Source organism: Balaenoptera physalus (assembly GCF_965194825.1).
Source record: "Balaenoptera physalus genome assembly, chromosome: 20".
Classification (NCBI taxonomy): domain Eukaryota; kingdom Metazoa; phylum Chordata; class Mammalia; order Artiodactyla; family Balaenopteridae; genus Balaenoptera; species Balaenoptera physalus.
This window is the reverse complement of record NC_138901.1, coordinates 55,533,625-55,551,848: the sequence shown is the minus strand read 5'-3', so window position 1 is coordinate 55,551,848 and position 18,224 is coordinate 55,533,625. Positions and strand designations below refer to the sequence as shown.

Genomic DNA, 18,224 nt, shown 5'->3' with positions numbered 1-18,224 from the left:
AATCTCTTCGGAGTGTATAGTAATATCCCCTCTTTTATTCCTGATATTAGTAAATTAATATCAAATTAATTTGTTCCCTTTTTTTTTTTTGGTCAGTCTTGCTAAAGGTTTATCAATTGTATTGATCTTTTCAAAGAATTAACTTTTGGTTTCACTGATTTTTCTCTTTTTCTGTTTTCAATTTCATTGATTTCTGTTCTTATCTTTATTATTTCCTTTCTTCTGCTTGCTTTGGGTTTGTTTTGTTCTTTTTCTAATTTCTTAAAATGGGAACTTAGGTTGTTGACTTAAGATCTTTCTTCTATTTAGGTTAAGCATTTAATGTTGTAAATTTCTGTCTAAGCATTTCTTTAGCTGCATCCCACAAATTTTGATATGCTTATATTTTAATTGTAGTGATTTCTCTTGAGACTTTCTCTTTGATCCATGGATTATATAGAAATGTGTGGTTTAATTTTGGGGATTTGGAGATTTTTAAACTATCTTTTTGTTATTGATTTCTAGTTTAATTCCATTTTGATCTGAGGCCATATGTTATAAAATTTTAACTTGTACCAATTTGTTAAAGTTTGTTTTATGATCCATGATATGGTGTATCTTGGTGAAAGTGCCATGTGAACTTGAAAATAATGTGTTTCCACTGTTGTTGGGTGGAGTGGTCTATAAATGTCAATTAGGTCTAGTTTGTTGATGGTATTAAGTTCTTCTGTATTTTTATGTCTACATATTCTATCTATTACTCAGAAAGGAGTGCTGAAGTTTTCAACCATAATGGTGGATGCGTCTCTTTCTCTTTTCATTTCCTTCAGTTTTTGTATCATGTATTTTGAAATACTGTTGTTAAGTGCATATACATTTAGGATTGTTATGCCTTATTGGCAAAGTAACCCTTTTATCTCGTAATGTTCATCTTTATCCCTAGTAATTAGATTTGCTCTGAATTTTACTTTGGTGTTAATATAGCCACTCCAGCTTTCTTTTGATTAGGGTTTGCCTAGTTATCTTTACCCATATTTTAATTTTAGCCAATTTATATCATTATATTTGAAGTGAGTTTCTTGTAGACAGCATATAGTTGGGTAATTTAAAAAATCCATTCCCTGCCTTTTCATTGATGTGTTGAGACCATTTACATTTAATGTCATTATTGATATTTTTGCATTTAGATCTACCATGATTTGTTTTCTGTTTCTTCCTTCTGTTTTAAATTCCTCTGTTTCCAATTTCCTGCCTACTTTTGGGTTATTTAAACATTTTTAATTCTCCATTTTAATTTTTCTATTGTGATTTTGACTATATCTCTTTAAAAAAAATTAATAATAATTAATTAATTAATTTTATTTTTGGCTATGTTGGGTCTTTGTTGCTGCACGCGGGCTTTCTCTAGTTGTGGCGAGCGGGGGCTACTCCTTGTTGTGGTGCACGGGCTTCTCATTGCGGTGGCTTCTCTTGTTGCAGAGCACGGGCTCTAGGCACGTGGGCTTCAATAGTTGTGGCACATGGGCTCCGTAGTTGTGGCGCACAGGCTTAGTTGCTCCGCGGCATGTGGGATCTTCCTGGACCAGGGCTCAAACCTGTGTCCCCTGCATTGGCAGGTGGATTCTTAACCACTGCCCCACCAGGGAAGTCTTTGACCGTATGTCTTTGTGTAGTCTAAAAAAATTGGTTGCTCTAGGAATCACAAAATACATACTTAACTTTTTACAGCCTACCTAGAATCAATGCTTTGTTACTTTAATGGAATACAGAAACTTTACCACTGTAAAGATACTTTTTTTATTCTCTGTTATAGGCTGAATTGTGTCTCCCCTAAAATTCATATGTTGAAGCCCTAACCCCTAGTACCTTAGAATGTGACTGTTTAAGGGGACAGGGCCTTTAAGGAGGTGATTAAGTTAAAATTAGGCTGTTTGGGTGGGCCCTAATCCAATCTGACTGGTGTCCTTATAAGAAGAAGAAAATTGGACATACAAAAAGAGGCACCAGGGATGTGCATGCACAGAAGAAAGATCATATGAGGACACAGTGAGAAGATGGTCATCTGCAAGCCAAAGAGGGAGACCTCAGATGGAACCAAACCTACTGACACCTTGATCATGAACTTCTAGCCTCCAGAACTGTGAGAAAATAAATTTCTATTGTTTAAGGTACTCAATCTGTAGTAGTTTGTTATGGTAGCCCTAGAAAACTAAAACACCCTCTTTATGCTACAATTGTCTTATATTTTAAATCTACATACCTTGAAAACCCCAGTAGGCAATGTTACTTTTTTTCTTTGTTTTTAACCATCAAGCATATTTTATTTTATTTTTAAAAATTTTATTGAAATATAGTTGATTTACAGTGTTGTGCAAGCATATTTAAATGTCTCAAGAAGAGATCAAGAATCTATTATTTTACCAAGACATTTACCACTTCTGTTACTCTTCATCCGTGTTTTCTTCTGGTGTCATTTCCTTCCAGTCTGAATAGCTTCCTTTAGTCATTCTTTTAGAGTAGATCTGCTAACATTAAATTTTCTTAGTTTTCTTTCATCTGAGAATGTCTTTACCTTAATTTCTGAAGGATATTTTCACTGGACATAGTATTCCAGTTGATAGTTCTTTCCTTTCACCATTTGAAAAATGTGCCATTTCCTTCGGGCCTCAATTTCTAATGAAACTAGTTTCAGCTGTCATCAGAATCCTTCTTCCCCTGTAGGGGGATGCTTTTAAGATCTTTTACTTGTCTTTTATTTTCAACAGTGGTGTTTGGAGGGCATATTTACATGTTTTTGAAATATATAATCCTGTCACAATATATTGGCTCGTAATAATAACAAACCATGCATCTGTTATTATGTATGTTTTGTTTTATTAAATTTCTGAAATGTTTAGTATTGCCTTATCGATAAAGAAGATTCTCCAAGTATTAGCAGAGTAACTCATTATCACTTCAATAACGTAAATAAAGCATTGTAAAATTTTTTGAATTACATGATTTCAGTAATTCCTGAGAATTTCCTGGAATTCTGATTTCTTGCTCCTGAATCCTGAAGATTACTATCCATCAGACATTTGGAAACACCAGCTAGACCTGATAACATGGTAAGCTGCATTGTGTTCCTGGATAGAAAAGTATAATACTATAAATATGTCAATCCTTCCGGAAATTATATGTAAACATAATGCAATTTTGATCTGAATGCCAGTAAACTTTTTTTTGGAACAGGACAAAATAACTTTAATGTTCATACAGAAGAACAAAAGTCTAAGTATATATAAGATTTATGATCTGCCCAAACCAAAAAAAAGATTTATGGCTAAGAAATTGTGAGAGGTCACTTAACTTTAATCTGCTGAAATCAAATCAGTACGATCTTAGCACAAGAAAAGAAATTAAATCAGTGGAACAGACTACAAGTCCAGAAATATATACAAATATAGTTAGGAATTTAATATGTGACAAAAGTCTTATTTTAATTCATTGGGGGAAAATATAAAATATAATATAGTTTATAAATCAGTTATTCATTTGGGATAAAACAAAGCCAGACTGTTGTCTCAAACCCTATACAGGAATAATAAACCCTAGATGGATCAATTATTTAAATGCAAACATTAATCATTACAAATATTAGAAAGAAATTTGGGAAAATGTATAAAATTGGGATAGGGAGCTCTTTCTAAGCAAGGCTAGAAATCCAGAAGCCATAAAAGAAATGGCAAAAAAAAGAAAAAAAAAAAAAAAAAGAAATGGCAATCCTTTTTGATTACGTAAGAATTGGGGGGAAACAGCATGCCAAAAGGCATTATGCTTTTAATATCCCACTGAGACATCCTGGACAATAAGGTGAAATGAGGCACAATTCCACAATCTATCTTTTCTAATATGCGACAAAATGAGCAAAGTTACCACCATTTACCACCTTTACAAACGACCAAAGTTACTCCAGCAATATCCAAACGTGAGAAGTTTTCAAACATCTGACATCAACTTTGCAAACTGGAAATCTCAAAACAAAAGATATAAATTTAGCATCTTTAAGATTTAATCATTTGTGTGCTGATTCTCTGGGATTTTAAAAGTAGATGATCATATCATTCATCAGTTATGACAGCTTTCTTTCAGTCCTCACGTGTTTGATTTGTCTTGTCTTTCTTCACTGTCTGGGACAATCTCGCAAAGAACTGGGGAGAGTGAGCATCCTTTATCTAGCTTTAAAGAAATGCTTCTTTTTGCTCTACTTCTGGGAAATTTCCTCAACTTTTATCTTCCAGTTCTTCTACTAAGTCTTTCAATTAGATTATAATATTTTTTACTTTCCCCTAGTGTACTTATGTGTATATACTTTGATAATATAAAACAATTAAAAAAGAAATAACAGAACCTTCCCCAGAGCTGAATGACATAGATCTCAAATGGAAATGGATCTCAAATTCTCTACACAATGGGTCAAAAAAGCCCATACCTAGTCCCATTACTATGAATTTCAGAGTATCATGTAGAACAATAAGATAATAAAAGCTTTCCAGATAAGAACTTTTGAAGGTAATCACTGAAAGAATAGAAACAAGATGCATAATTTCTAAACCATTAGAAGAAAGAAAATGCAAGAAGAAATAATAAATCTGTCAAAGTCAGGAAAGAAAAAAGACAAGATAATATGGTAGATTGAAAACATAAGATTATATGGTAGGAATAAATCCAAAAGGCCCTAGGGTTGCCTCTGCCTTTGGCTTCAGGTTGAGGTGCAGAGGAGCAGAGGGAAGGTTCCCCAGGAGGAGCGGATTCCTCTAAGTCAGCCTGCCACCATTTAAAGGTTTGTTGGTGAAGGTGGGAATAAATGAAAATCCTTATACATGGTCGGGGAGAAAATAAATTGGTGATGTCTTTTCAGAGCAGTTTGACAGTATCTGTACAATTAAAAAATTTAAGATAGTTGTGTCTACTCAGCAATTCTACTTCTAGATATTTAACCAAGAGAAATATTTGCTTCTTAGCACAAACAAGTATATATAAGCCTATTCACATCAGCATTATTTATAAAAGCCAAAGATACGTATAAACATCTCAAAATGCATCACCAAGGGAATCATTAAATAAAGTGTGGAAATCTGTACTCCGGAACACCATGCAGCCGTTAAATGGGAGGTGGGCAGCCTCAAGACCCATTTTTAGGCAGAAGCATGTTACAGAGAAAATGCTGTGTTTAAAAAAAAAAAAAAACTTCTCTACTTATGTGTGTGTATTCTTATAGGTTTATAAATATATCTGAAAAGACACATCAAATTTCTATTTCTGGGCTCGGGGGCTGGAAATTGGATAAATTTCTTATTTTACTACCTTTCCCTGACCTATCATGCCTGAGCTATAGGTGAGGATACACCTTAAATCAGTGACCAATATGGTGCCCTCTCCCCCACAGCCATGTGCACGACTAAGGGACAGAGGAGGGTAGTGTCTCTTACCTGGCACCTAATAATCCACGTAAGGACTTTTTCCTTTTCATCTGCACAATCTGGGATCATTGGATTTTGGAAGCGCTAGTGCCCGAGGAAAGAACCCACCCACCAGGGAAGACAGTTTTGGTTCTGTTTCAGTTTGAAGATGAGATTGAATCCTGGCTGATTTGGGCTCCTCATTATACCACTAGGTAGGGGATGTGGGTAATTGTACTTTTGGGGGTGACTGATTCTTATTAAGAAGGGAAATAGGTCTGTTGCTTCACGATGGGGAAAAGGAAGACTGAGCCTGGAATTCATGAGACTCTGGGGTGCCAGATAGCACTCACATGTCCAATAATATAATGGTCAATGGTGCATTGTGGTGACCCAAGATAGATGGGACCATAAGTACTTGGATGCTGTAGAAATGAAGTTTGGGGTCACCCCACTCGGTAGAAGAATCCTGACCAGCTGAGGTGCTGGGAGAGGGTAAGGGATCATGGAAAAGGTAGTGGAAGAAGGAAGCTATGATTGTCAACCATGAAAGAAGTCTCAGAGACAAAAGGAAAAAAAAAAGGTTACTTGCAAAGAAGTTGTAAGGGCATGACTAATCCTTAATATTTATATTTAATCTTTTCTTACTATAAAAATTTAAATCCCACCTCAGATCAAAGAAAGAACTTTCTCTGGAATCATCGCTGAATGTATATTTAACTAAATTCTCATTTGTTGTGCTCTTTTGTGCGTGGGTTCCTAGGAAGATAAAGACAAATGTCTGTTTCAGATCTGTTTAACATGTACATATCATGATTGATAATGTAAACAGTAAGAGCCTGTGTGTTACAATTTTTGAGAAAGATTGAATAACAATATGGATAATAAATATATTCACAAGGAATGAGTACGAGGGATATAAATGTAACTGCTTAGCTGAAACTAAAAAAAAAAAAGTTGTAAGGGAATCAGACTTTGGGAGGACAGGCTTACCAAAGAAAACCACACCAGGTATTCAAAGGAAAATACTGCACAATATCCAGTTTTAACAAGTTTTCATCAGTCTGCTCCTGATGGCAAAACAGAACTCCTCTCACATGATTAGCCTGTGCACAAAAGGTCATGACAGATCTTAAGGCATCAGCATTGCAAAGGCAGGGAGAAAGTTGTTTTTCCTAGGGAGTCAGCAATTTATGGGAAATGCTCAAAGTTTCATTTATTTTTGGGACTAGAAGGAGAACTGTTTTGTGTGTGTATGTAAAATCCACATGCAATTTATCAGCAGAAATCCTGTCAATTCTACCTTCACAGTATTTCAGAATCAAAACATTTCTCACCACCACCAAGCACAAACCACCATCATCTCTCACCCAGCTATTACAATGGCTTACAATATTTTAAAATTTTCTTGGAGTATAGTTGATTTACAATGTTGTGTTAGTTTCAGGTGTACAGCAAAGTGATTCAGTTATACGTATATATATATATTCATTCTCTTTCAGATTCTTTACCCATATGGGTTATTACAGAATGTTGAGTAGAGTTCCCTGTGCCATACAGCAGGTCCTTGTTGGTTATCTATTTTGTATATAGTAGTGTGTGTTTGTTCATCCCAACCTCCTAATTTGTCCCTCCCCCCCACTCTGGGTTGCCACTCTGGTCCCCTTTCATGAAATTCACAACACAGTAGTCACATTGTTACAGTTAAAATGTAAATCAGTTCACTCACTCCTCTGCTCTGACCCTTCCTCCAAAGCCTGCCCCTCTTAAGAGTAAAAACAAATCCGTGACAATAGCCTACAGGCCCTGAAGAATTGGAGCTCCAGGTTTTCCCACTATGATTCATCTACTTCTGCCTCACCTCCTTCAGACTTTTGCTCAGATAATCATCTTCCCAGTCTAGGCTGTTCTTGACATCCTAGTCTTGACAGCCTGTTAAAAATTGACCTTATTTTACCCACTTCCTTGCTATATTTTCTTCCACAGCACTTATCACTGTGTGACATTATATATATTTTACTCAATATATTTTTATTATTTATTTATTTATTTTTGGCTGCATTGGGTCTTCGTTGCTGTGCGCGGGCTTTCTCTAGTTGCAGCGAGTGGGGGCTACTCTTCATTGCAGTGTGAGGGCTTCGCATTGTGGTGGCTTCTCTTGTTGTGGAGCGCGGGCTCTAGGCTTGTGGGCTTCAGTAGTTGTGGCATATGGGCTCAGTAGTTGTGGCTCGCGGGCTCTAGAGCGCAGGCTCAGTAGTTGTGGCGCACAGGCTTAGTTGCTCCGTGGCGTGTGGGATCTTCCCAGACCAGGGATCGAACCCGTGTCCCCTGCACTGACAGGCGGGATTCTTAACCACTGTGCCACCAGGGATGTCCCTATATTTTACTCATTTATTCTGTTTATCTGTCACCCACTAGAATATAAGCTCTGTGACCAGGGCCTTTTTTACCTGTTTGTTTACTTCTGAAGGATACCTCTTCTGAAGGAGGGTGCCATATTGTAGACACTGTCGATGAAAATAATCAATGAACAATCAATAATAAAAATAGAAAAGAGTTTTATTTGAGCCAAACTGAGGACTATAGCCCGGAAGCCAGCTTCCTAGATTACTCTGAGAAACTGCTCCGGAGAAACACAGTTTTCAGCACAGTTTTATATTTTGTCAGAACAGAGAACATTAAATAAGTCAGGGATACGTTTCTTCAAGGTTTCAAAAAAGCCAGACCAGAAGGTACACAGCAAGTCAGTATGGCCTTGGCACCTGGGAAGGGAGTCTTATCATCAAAGGAGGACCAGCATTGGCATCCCAAGAAGAGGGGCATTTAATCTTTATTTTTAACATGGACATTCTTTACTTCTGGTCAGTGTACGCTTTCCTTTACTAATTAAAGCAGATGTACAATGTGTGTGTGTGTGTGTGTGTGTTTAAGGGTCATTTATTTATTTTTATTTTTATTTTTGGCTGCATTGGGTCTTTGTCGCTGTGCGCAGGCTTTCTCTAGTTGTGGCGAGCAGGGGCTTCTCTTGTTGCGGAGCACAGGCTCTAGGCACGGGCTTCAATAGTTGTGGCTCTCGGGCTCTAGAGCGCAGGCTCAGTAGTTGTGGTGCACAGGCTTAGTTGCTCCGCAGCATGTGGGATCTTCCCGGACCAGGGCTTGAACCCGTGTCCCCTGCATTGGCAGGCGGATTCTTAACCACTGTGCCACCAGGGAAGCCCACAATGTGTATTTGACAGGCCACAAACAGGCTGTTTTAGTTAGCATAAAATTCAAGTTAACTCATGAAAAAGCCAGAATGACTTCCCCATACCTCAATATGTGAAAATTTCTTTTATCAACACCCAGTAAATACTTGTTGAACGGATGGGTAAATGCTCGGATGAGTGAATGGAGAAACATACTATGTTCTTTGTGGGAAAGATTCAATAATGCAAAAATGTTGATTATCCCCAATTAAGGCGTGAACCTAATACAGTACTGGGGTCGACACAGACATGAGAGACCCAGACCCCACTCCCAGGAAGGACTTGCTGCCCAGCTGTGGGGAGTGTAACTTGTGCACACAGGCACCTCCCCTGAGGTCTCGCCCCTGCTGCGGTGGCAGCATCTGGTGACTGAGCAACGTCAGGTAATAAAGGCCCTGGTTCAGCCCAGTGATGGGCAGCTCTGACAGGCAGTGCGGTTGGGTTGGCTAAAGCTTTGTGGGGTCTTTGCATCTGTTTAACTTCTTCCTCTGCCCCCTCCTTCTTCTTTCCCCATCCTTTCACAGATGTTGATCCCTAATAAATAGACTGCACCCCAAACTGGCTTCCAAAACCCCAACCTGTAACGAATACTAATTAAAATACCAAATACCAAATACAAGCAAAGCAAGAAAACAAAACGAAACTGGAAACGACCTAAATGTTTATCAATAGGGAAAAGCTTAGTCAATAAATTATGGCACAGATTATGAAATGAGATGAAGATGAAAAATGAATAAAGGACATTTATGAACTGATATGATAAAGTGTTCCTGATACATTGTTAAATGAATTTTAAAAAGCAAGTAGCAGAACACAATCCCATTTAATTAGAAAATAGAAACTGAAATGTATTTGCTTTCCTTCCTCCCCTTTTAAGACACTAAGAATCCTTCTTACTGTGAAAAGATTGTGTGTGTGAATTCAGAGCAGCCCCCTTAGAGGGATTTACGGAGTTGACAGGATTAACTTGAATCCCTTTCGTGAGGACAGTGTATGTGGAGAGAGCCCAGGCTAGGGTGTCCGGCGGCACTGGGCTGGAAATCTGGCTCTTTTGCTTACCAGGTGTGAGATCTTGGGCAAGTCACACAATGGCTCTGAGCCTAAGTCCATCATCCAAAATTCCTCCCAAGGTTCTTGTGGAAATTGAATGGTTAATGCAAGTGTCTGGCACAGTCCTCATCAGATCTGCATGCTCAATAAATTCTGTTCTTTCCCCTGGCTTCTCCCCTCCCATTCCGGCCAGGAAATCCTACTCTCCACCACCCCCTTCCCTCCTTCCGAGCGGAGTGAAGAGAGCTGGCCAGAGCTGGGGGAGCATGATGGCTGAGGCCCCAGAGGAAGCTCAGATGCCAGGGACCCCGGGTCAGGATTGAGCAAGAGCAGAGCAATGGGCTCCTCTGGACCTGGGTTTGCAGTGATGGAGACACCAACAATTCTGAGGTCTTCAGATGCAGGAAGTGAAAGGAGGTGTGGGGCAGACTGCACCTCTGGTTCCTTCTGGTCCAATGCTTCTCTCCCAAATGGTAAAATTGAGGAAGTCATGGGAGCTCAAAAGAAGCGGAAAGGGAGTAGACACTCCCTGCAAGAGGAAAGCAGAGCTGGCCGCATATCCAGCTGCCCCGTGCACACCACGTCTGCCTGCGTTTTGATTTCAATTCCTTCTTGTTATTTACTGCCCCAATCAGGGAAACGGGAGATTCCCAGATTATAGACTCCTGGTCTTTCAGACACAAAGACCAGCAGGTCTCCAGTCACTTAGGTGGCTCCTCCTTCAGTCACCCCCATCCCAACTCTCCAGGATTTAGTTTTTTCCAGCTCTGGTCATTGCTGCACAAAGAACTCAAGAATCATAGCCTCTGGACTTTTCACAGGTAACCAGGTTGGGGATGCAGGTGAGACTAAGGGGTTAGGGAGGATGTCAGAGAAAGCAGGGAGAGGGGACTGTGGGTCTTAAGTGAGACTGAATGGGAAGATATATAAGGGGGCAGCTTGGGGATTTAATGACCGAGTGGAGATTTTAGACTCTTTTCCTTTCACTGGATGCAGATTGAATTATGGCAGCCACAACCTCAGTCACAAACTGAGACTCACACTCAACCCCTTCTCTAGCCCAGTTCCAGCCCTGTCTTCAGCCCCCACTCCAGCCGAACCCCATACCAACCCCAGTTCCTCCTTTAACCGCAATGGCATCTTCACCCCCAGAGTCAGCTTGAACCTTTGTGGGGTTTTTTGCTGTGCAGTGCGGCATGCGGAATCCTAGTTCCCCAACTAGGAATCGAACCTGTGCCCCCTGCAGTGGATGGGGAGTCCCAACAACTGGACCACCAGGGAAGTCCCAAGTCAGCCTGAATCTTAACACCAGCCCCCACCCAAGCTTGAACCTCAACTCTCTCCTGTTTCCAACTTCAGCACCAAGCTTAGGTCCAACTCCATCCATGGCTTCAACAGGAGTACTGACCCCAGTCCTAGCAGGAGACGCAACCTCGATTCCAGCTCCCAGTGTTAGACCCAGTCCTAGCAATACGTTTAGCTCCAACTTTACCTGCATTGTCAACCCCAAACTCAACCTGACGCTAGCTCAAAGCCCAATCCTGACCCCACTTCTGACCTCAGCTGCAAAGCCAAGCCCATCCCTATTGCTAGCCTTGACCCCGGGCTTCTTCTCAACCCTCATTTCTTCCCTTATCTCCAGCCCTGCCCGCGGGTCCTACCTGGTCCCAGCCTCCGTCTTTATCCCAGCTCCTTCCCCAGCCTGGCCGCTGGCCCTGCCTCTACTTCAGCTCCGACAGCCTCAGAGGCCGTGTTGGTCCAAACATGTCAGTGAAGTATGAAGACCTCCAGTACTTGGAGAGTGAGAAGAAAAGCCAGGGGTTTACAGATGGTAAGATGAATGGGGAAACGGTCTTTCCTAAAATCTCCTCTGAATATGTTTAGAAGGATTTCTGCTGTCGTGTCGTGTCTGCACCTCTACCACATGTACTGGTGGGGTCTCTCACTCTGAAGGGGAGGCCCTGGGGACCCCAATATAAACACGATTCAAGGTCCACAGCGGTCCTGGCTTTCTGTGCTCTGGGGAAGGGCATGAGAGTAAACCCATTTTCTTTCTCTCTCTGTCTTTTTTTTTTTAAATTTTGCCACTTAAAAGATTTACTGGCTATTTATTGTAGCTATTATGGACAAATCCAGGAATAACAAAAACATAGACCCGGATTAATTACACTGAAGGAAATTGCTAATATTGTCTTTTAAAACCATTGCAGCCATAATGATTGTTGCCTCCCACCCTGGGCATGTTAAAAAGCACCTAGTGTACATTTTCCAGAATTTTATTATTCCTTCTTTTATTTCCAAAGTCTTTTTTTAAAATTAATTAATTAGTTTATTTTTGGCTGCGTTGGATCTTCGTTGCTGCGTGTGGGCTACTCTCTGTTGTGGTGTGCAGGCTTCTCGTTGCGGTGGCTTCTCGTTACAGACCACGGGCTCTAGGCATGCGGGCTTCAGTAGTTGTGGCACGTTGGCTCAGTAGTTGTGGCTCGCGGGCTCTAGAGCACAGGCTCAGTAGTTGTGGCGCACACAACAACTTAGTTGTTCTGCGGCATGTGGGATCTTCCCGGAGCAGGGCTCGAACCTGTGTCCCATGCATTGGCAGCCAGATTCTTAACCACTGCGCCACCAGGGAAGCCCTTGTTTCCAAAGTCTTGAGGAATAACTTCTTCATAGAGCCTTTACCTTAATGGCCAACAGTAAATCTCTTGTCTCCTATAGATATGCCCTACTTGTACTTCTGCTTATTAATCCAGAGGTCAGCAGTGTGTGTTCCTTATGGGCAAGTGCAATGTGCCCCACATTAGTAAACCCATTTTCTAACTTGTTTTCACTGATGAGTGTGAGCCTGCTAAGGTAGTCGCCGTCTCTCTCCCTGGGTCCTCCTGCCTCATGTCCCAGCTCTGATGATAGGACCTTATACATCGCCATCATCCCCTGTCTGTGTGTCTTTGTGTACATGTGTCCCCAGGGGTGTGAGGGGCCCGTGTGACTGAGCACTTGTGCTGGTCCATGAGGGGTCAGTGGCCTGGATGTCCCCCCGCCCACAATTCTCCTTGTCCAGCCTCCTCCCTGCAGGTCCCCGTGGCCCTATCCTCCTCCCCGTCTCTCTCACGTCCTGGACCCTCCTCGTCCTGACACCCTCTCCTCTTGCAGGGCTGCCTGCCCTGGAGAACTTCCTGCAGCGGCTCCTCTCCAGCACCCGCTCCTTCCTGCTCTCCCTGGGCCTCAGCCTCCTCCTGCTGGTCGGCATTTGTGTGATCGGATCCCAAAGTGAGGGGCACAGGGTGGGCAGGGAAGAGAGAAATAATGGGGTGTGGTGGGCGGGGCACTGGTGGCGAGAGTGATAAATGAGGATGACTGCTGGCCCTGTCACTTATCAGTTGGGGAATGAGGTCCAATTACATCCCCTCTCTAAGCCTTAGTTTCCTCACCTGCAATATTGTATAACAATAGTGCCCATCCCTTTGGGTGGGGTCACGCTGTAGGGACCCAATGACACAATGCATGTCAAGTGCCCTGCCCAGTGCTGGCACAGAGGGCCTGATAACCCTTAGCACTGATTGTCTCATCCGCCTGATCAGATTCCAAGTTTCAGAGGGACCTGGCAACCCTGAGAACAACTTTCAGCAACTTCACTTCAAACGCTATGGCTGAGGTCCAGGCACTGAAATCCCAGGGTGAGCCTGGTATGGAAGGGGCTCTGGACTGGGGTGGGGTGCGGAGGGAGAGGGGGAGGAGCTGACTCCTGAGCCCTGAGTCCCTGTGTTCTCCAGGTGGAAGTTTGCAAGAAATGATAACATCTCTGAAAGCTGAGGTGGAAAGTCACAAGCAGGAGCTGCAAGCAGGTGAGAGACCCTCCGGGAGAGTGTGTGGAGGGGTGAGTGCCAGGCACTCAGGGCGGGGGTGTGTGTGTGGGGGGAAATGGGAGCAGTCACATGGTGCTGAGTGCCCTCCCCTCCAGCCCGTAGCTTGAATGACAAGGTGCTTTCTCTGGAGAGCAGCCTGGAGAACCAGCTGCAGGAACTCAAAGCAGGTCAGGCCCCTGCTCCCCTCCACCTGGGCATGAGGCGCGTGGGAGGGCAAGGGGGTTCCTAGGCGGGGCCCCGGGCGTGGACCTCTGGTCTCCAGGGACTCAAGGAGCAGAAGCCACACCCAGGGCACTGTCCCCACTGCCCATCCGTGTGCGGCCCAGGTTATTCCGAAATGCTCCTGCGAGTCCAACAGCTGGTCAAGAACCTGCACTCCCTGACCTGCAAGATGGCTGCTCTCAAGAGCAATGGTGAGGGCTGCACGGGGTGGGCCGGCCCCAGTGTCTGCCCACTACCCCCTGGACAGCATCTCAGACCCTCCCCTGCCCTGGCCCCTTAGCCTCGCAAAACAACTGCTGTCCTACCAGTTGGCTGGAGCATGAAGGCAAATGCTACTGGGTCTCTTCCTCGGGGAAGCCCTGGCCCGAGGCTGAGAAGTACTGCCAGCTGGAGGACGCCTACCTGGTGGTCATCAACTCCAGAGAGGAACAGGTGAGGCCCCTAGAGCGCAGGTCCAAGACACGTCCCATTGAAGAGAATGGTTCTCAGCCTTGACTACATAGCGGCATCACCTGGGGAGCTTTTAACAACGACTGCCATCTGAGCCGGACCCTCAGAGGTTTAATTGGCCCCGGGCGTTGGGATAAACACCCCGAATCTCCTCGACGGGTTTAATGAACAAAGGAAGTTCAGAACTGCTAGTCCAAGGAGTTGGCAGGGTGGGGAGAAGTCACAGCTGCCCTTCTGTTGTCCCAGGATTTTGTCCAGGCCCATATAGGCTCCTCCTACACCTGGATGGGCCTCAGTGATCTGGATGGAGTCTGGAAATGGGCGGATGGGACGGACTATGAGACCAACTTCAAGTGAGTGCCCCGGGTTTCTGTGCCCCTCTTCCTCGTTCAGCTCGGCTCCTCCAGGGTCTGACCCTCAGCCCCGTCTCCCTGACCTGGATTCTGTGCCTCCCTAGCTGGCTGTTGTCCTCTCCCCTCAGGAACTGGAAGCCAGGCCAGCCGGACGACTGGCAAGGGCACGGGCTGGGTGGGGGCGAGGACTGTGCCCACTTCCACCCCGATGGCAAGTGGAATGACGACGCGTGCCAGAGACCCTACCACTGGATCTGCGAGGCTGGGCTGAGCAAGGGCAGCTAGGGGAGTGGACCACCTGGCCGAGGAAATGGCGGGGCTGGGGGAGGGGGACCTTGTCCTTGTGGGAGAGGAATAAGCCCTGGGAGATTGGAGCACTGCCATTGTTTTGAGTTGGTTTTTTTTTTTTCCCCCCTTAACTTTTAAAAGATTATCTAGAGTTCCTAAGGTATTTTTAAAAAAATTTTCTGCTTTATTGTGGTATAATTGACGTACAAAATTGTAAGATATTTAAAGTGTACATCGTGATTTGATACATGTATACGTTGTGAAAGGATTCCCCCATCTAGTTAATGAATGTATCCATGACCTCACATATTTATCTATTTTTTTTTAGGTGAGAACACTTAAGTTCTACTCTCTTAGCAAATTTCAATTATACAATACAGTGTTATCAACTATGGCCACTGTGGGTTTTTTTATTTTTTTATTAAAAAAATTTTTTATCTTATATTGGAGTATAGTTGATTAACAACGTTGTGTTGGTTTCAGGTGTACAACAAAGTGATTCAGTTATACATATACACATATCTATTCTTTTTCAAATTCTTTTCCCATTTAAGTTATTACAGAGTATTGAGCAGAGTTCCCTGTGCTATACAGTAGGTCCTTGTTGGTTATCTATTTTATTTTATTATTATTATTTATCTATTTTAAATACAGTAGTGTGTACACGTCAATCCCAAACTCCCAATCTATCTCTCCCCCCAACCCTTCCCTCCTGGTACCATAAGTTTGTTCTCTAAGTTTGTGAGTCTGTTTCTGTTTTGTAAATAAGTTCATTTCTATAATTTTTTAAAGATTCTGTATATAAGCAATATCATATGATATTTGTCTTTGTCTGACTTACTTCACTTAGTATGATAATCTCTAGGCCCATCCATGTTGCTGTGAATGACATTATTTCATTCTTTTTAATGGCTAAGTAATACCCATGGTATATATGTACTACATCTTCTTTATCCATTCATCTGTCGATGGACGTTTAGGTTGCTTCCATGTCTTGCCTATTGTAAACAGCGCTGCAATGAACATTGGGGTGCATGTATCCTTTTGAACAATGTTCTTCTCCAGATATATGCCCAGGTGTGGGATTGCTGGATCTTATCCTTGCTCTATTTTTAGTTTCTTTCTCTCTCTCTCTCTCTCTTTTTTTTTTTGGCTGTGCCACGCAGCTTGTGGGATCTTAGTTCCCCCACCAGGGATCGAACCTGGGCCCTTGGCAGTGACAATGTGGAGTCCTAACCACTGGACCACCAGGGAATTCCCTATTTTTAGTTTTTTAAGGTAACTCCATACTGTTCTCCATAGTGGCTGTACCAATTTACATTCCCACCAACAGTGTAGGAGGGTTCCCTTTTCTCCACACCCTCTCCAGCACTTATTGTTTATAGACTTTCTGATGATGCCCATTCTGACTGGTGTGAGGTGGTATTTCATTGTAGTTTTGATTTGCATTTCTCTAATAATTAGTGATGTTGAATATCTTTTCATGTGCCTCTTGGCCATCTGTATGTCTTCTTTAGAGAAATGTCTATTTAGGTCTTCTGCCCAATTTTTTGATTGGGTTGTTTTTTTTTTTTTTTTTTGATATTGACCTGCATGAGCTGTTTGTAAATTTCGGAAATTAATCCCCTGTTGGTCACATGGTCACCGTGTGTTACATTAGGTTCTCAGAACTTATTCATCTTTTTTCTTTTTTTCAAAGGAAGGTGTGTCTGTGTCTTTTAACAAGTTACTTTAATTTTTATTTATTTATTTATTTATCATTTATGGTTGTGTTGGATCTTCGTTTCTGTGCGAGGGCTTTCTCTAGTTGTGGCAAGCGGGGGCCACTCTTCATCACGGTGCGCGGGCCTCTCACTGTCGCGGCCTCTCTTGTTGCAGAGCACAGGCTGCAGACACGCAGGCTCAGTAATTGTGGCTCACGGGTCTAGCTGCTCTGCGGCATGTGGGATCTTCCCAGACCAGGGCTCGAACCCGTGTCCCCTGCATTAGCAGGCAGACTCTCAACCACTGTGCCACCAGGGAAGCCCAGAACTTATTCATCTTATAGCTGAAAGTTTCTACCCGTTTACCAACCTCTCCCTGTTCCCCCCAACTCCCGGCCCCTGGCAACTACCCTTTTACTTTCTATCTGTGAATGTGACTTTTTTTTTTTTTTTGAACAGTCTACATGTAAGTGATACCATGCAGTATTGTCTTTCTCTATCTGGCTTATATTACTTGGTATAAATGCCCTCAAGTTCCAACCATACTGTTGCAAATGGCAGGATTTCCTTCTTTATCGTGGCTGAGTAATATTCCATCATTTTATATATACATATATATAATGGATATATGGTAGAATATTATATTATTCTTTATCCATTCATCCACTGATAGACACTTAGGTTGTTTCCATATCTTGACTATTGTGAATAATGCTCCAATGAACATGGGACTGCAGATATCTCTTTGATATCCTGTTTTCATTTCCTTTGGATATAAACCCAGAAGTAGAATTGCTGGATCATATGGTACTTCTATTTTTAATTTTTTGAGGAACTTCCATATTGCTTTCCATACTGGCTGCACCAATTTACATTCCCACCAACAGTGCCTAAGGGTTTCTTTTTCTCTACATCCTCACCAACTTCTGTTTCTTTTTAACCTTAAAAATCAGCTTTATTGAGGTGTAATTCTTACCCAATAAAATGCACCCACTTAAAGAGTAGAGATGACTCTTGACAAATATGAATACCTAGGTAACTACCACTCCAATCAAGATAGAACATTTTCCATCACCCCCCAAAGTTCCCTTATACCCCTTTGCAGTCTAACCCACTTATTTGTCCCCAGGCAGGTAATGATCTGCTTTCTTTCACAGCTAATTGGTTTTGCCTACTCTAGAATTTCTTATAAATGAAATTACACAGTATATACTCTTTTGTGAAATCTGATGTATTTCATGTCACCTGATTTTTAACAACCTTAAAATGGCAGAATGGAGAAACTAGGTGAGGTCTTGGAAAGTCCTATGTTATTGTGAGAAGAGCATTTTCCTTTCATATAGATTTGAGTTCAATTCTTTTTCTGTCAGTTAAAAGTCAGGTAAACTTAGGGTAATAAGGAAAGGTAATTCTTTCATTTCTTTGAAGATCCCAGAGTTGTTGGGAAAAGTAGGTAAGATCCCAGGTGTATTGGCTAGCTATTACTATGTAACAAACCACCCCAATGCTCAGTGGCTTAAAACAACAAGCATTTATTATACCTCACAAGTCTGTAGATCAGCTGGGTGGTTTTTTGGTCTGGCCAGGCGTGGCTCTTCTTAGCTGGACTGGTTCATGCATTTGTGGTGGG

General features: G+C 42.4%; 1 protein-coding gene across 2 annotated transcripts; it reads left to right on the top strand.

Annotated features, from left to right (window-relative positions):
* Nucleotides 1–3,296: 3,296 nt before the first annotated feature.
* Nucleotides 3,297–15,196, top strand: LOC309649887 (C-type lectin domain family 10 member A-like). Of its 2 annotated transcripts, none has more exons than XM_082440493.1 (10): nucleotides 3,297–10,536; nucleotides 11,358–11,546; nucleotides 12,866–12,982; nucleotides 13,294–13,389; nucleotides 13,486–13,557; nucleotides 13,674–13,745; nucleotides 13,905–13,991; nucleotides 14,081–14,232; nucleotides 14,497–14,603; nucleotides 14,732–15,196. In XM_082440493.1, the coding sequence occupies exons 2-10, from the start codon at nucleotides 11,480–11,482 to the stop codon at nucleotides 14,886–14,888; spliced, it is 927 nt and encodes a 308-aa protein (XP_082296619.1). In that variant the 5' UTR covers nucleotides 3,297–10,536; nucleotides 11,358–11,479; the 3' UTR covers nucleotides 14,889–15,196. The 2 variants fall into 2 exon arrangements, with proteins under 2 accessions (XP_082296619.1, XP_082296618.1); XM_082440492.1 differs by having other exon boundaries at nucleotides 13,294–13,398.
* Nucleotides 15,197–18,224: the final 3,028 nt, after the last annotated feature.

Excerpts from the sequence above, each read along its gene's own strand:
- LOC309649887 (XM_082440492.1), top strand. The coding sequence starts at position 11,480 with ATGTCAGTGAAGTATGAAGACCTCCAGTACTTGGAGAGTGAGAAGAAA. Across the intron at positions 12,983-13,293 it reads TTGTGTGATCGGATCCCAAA|ATTCCAAGTTTCAGAGGGAC; the intron begins GTGAGGGGCACA and ends CCGCCTGATCAG. Across the intron at positions 14,233-14,496 it reads TCAACTCCAGAGAGGAACAG|GATTTTGTCCAGGCCCATAT; the intron begins GTGAGGCCCCTA and ends CTGTTGTCCCAG.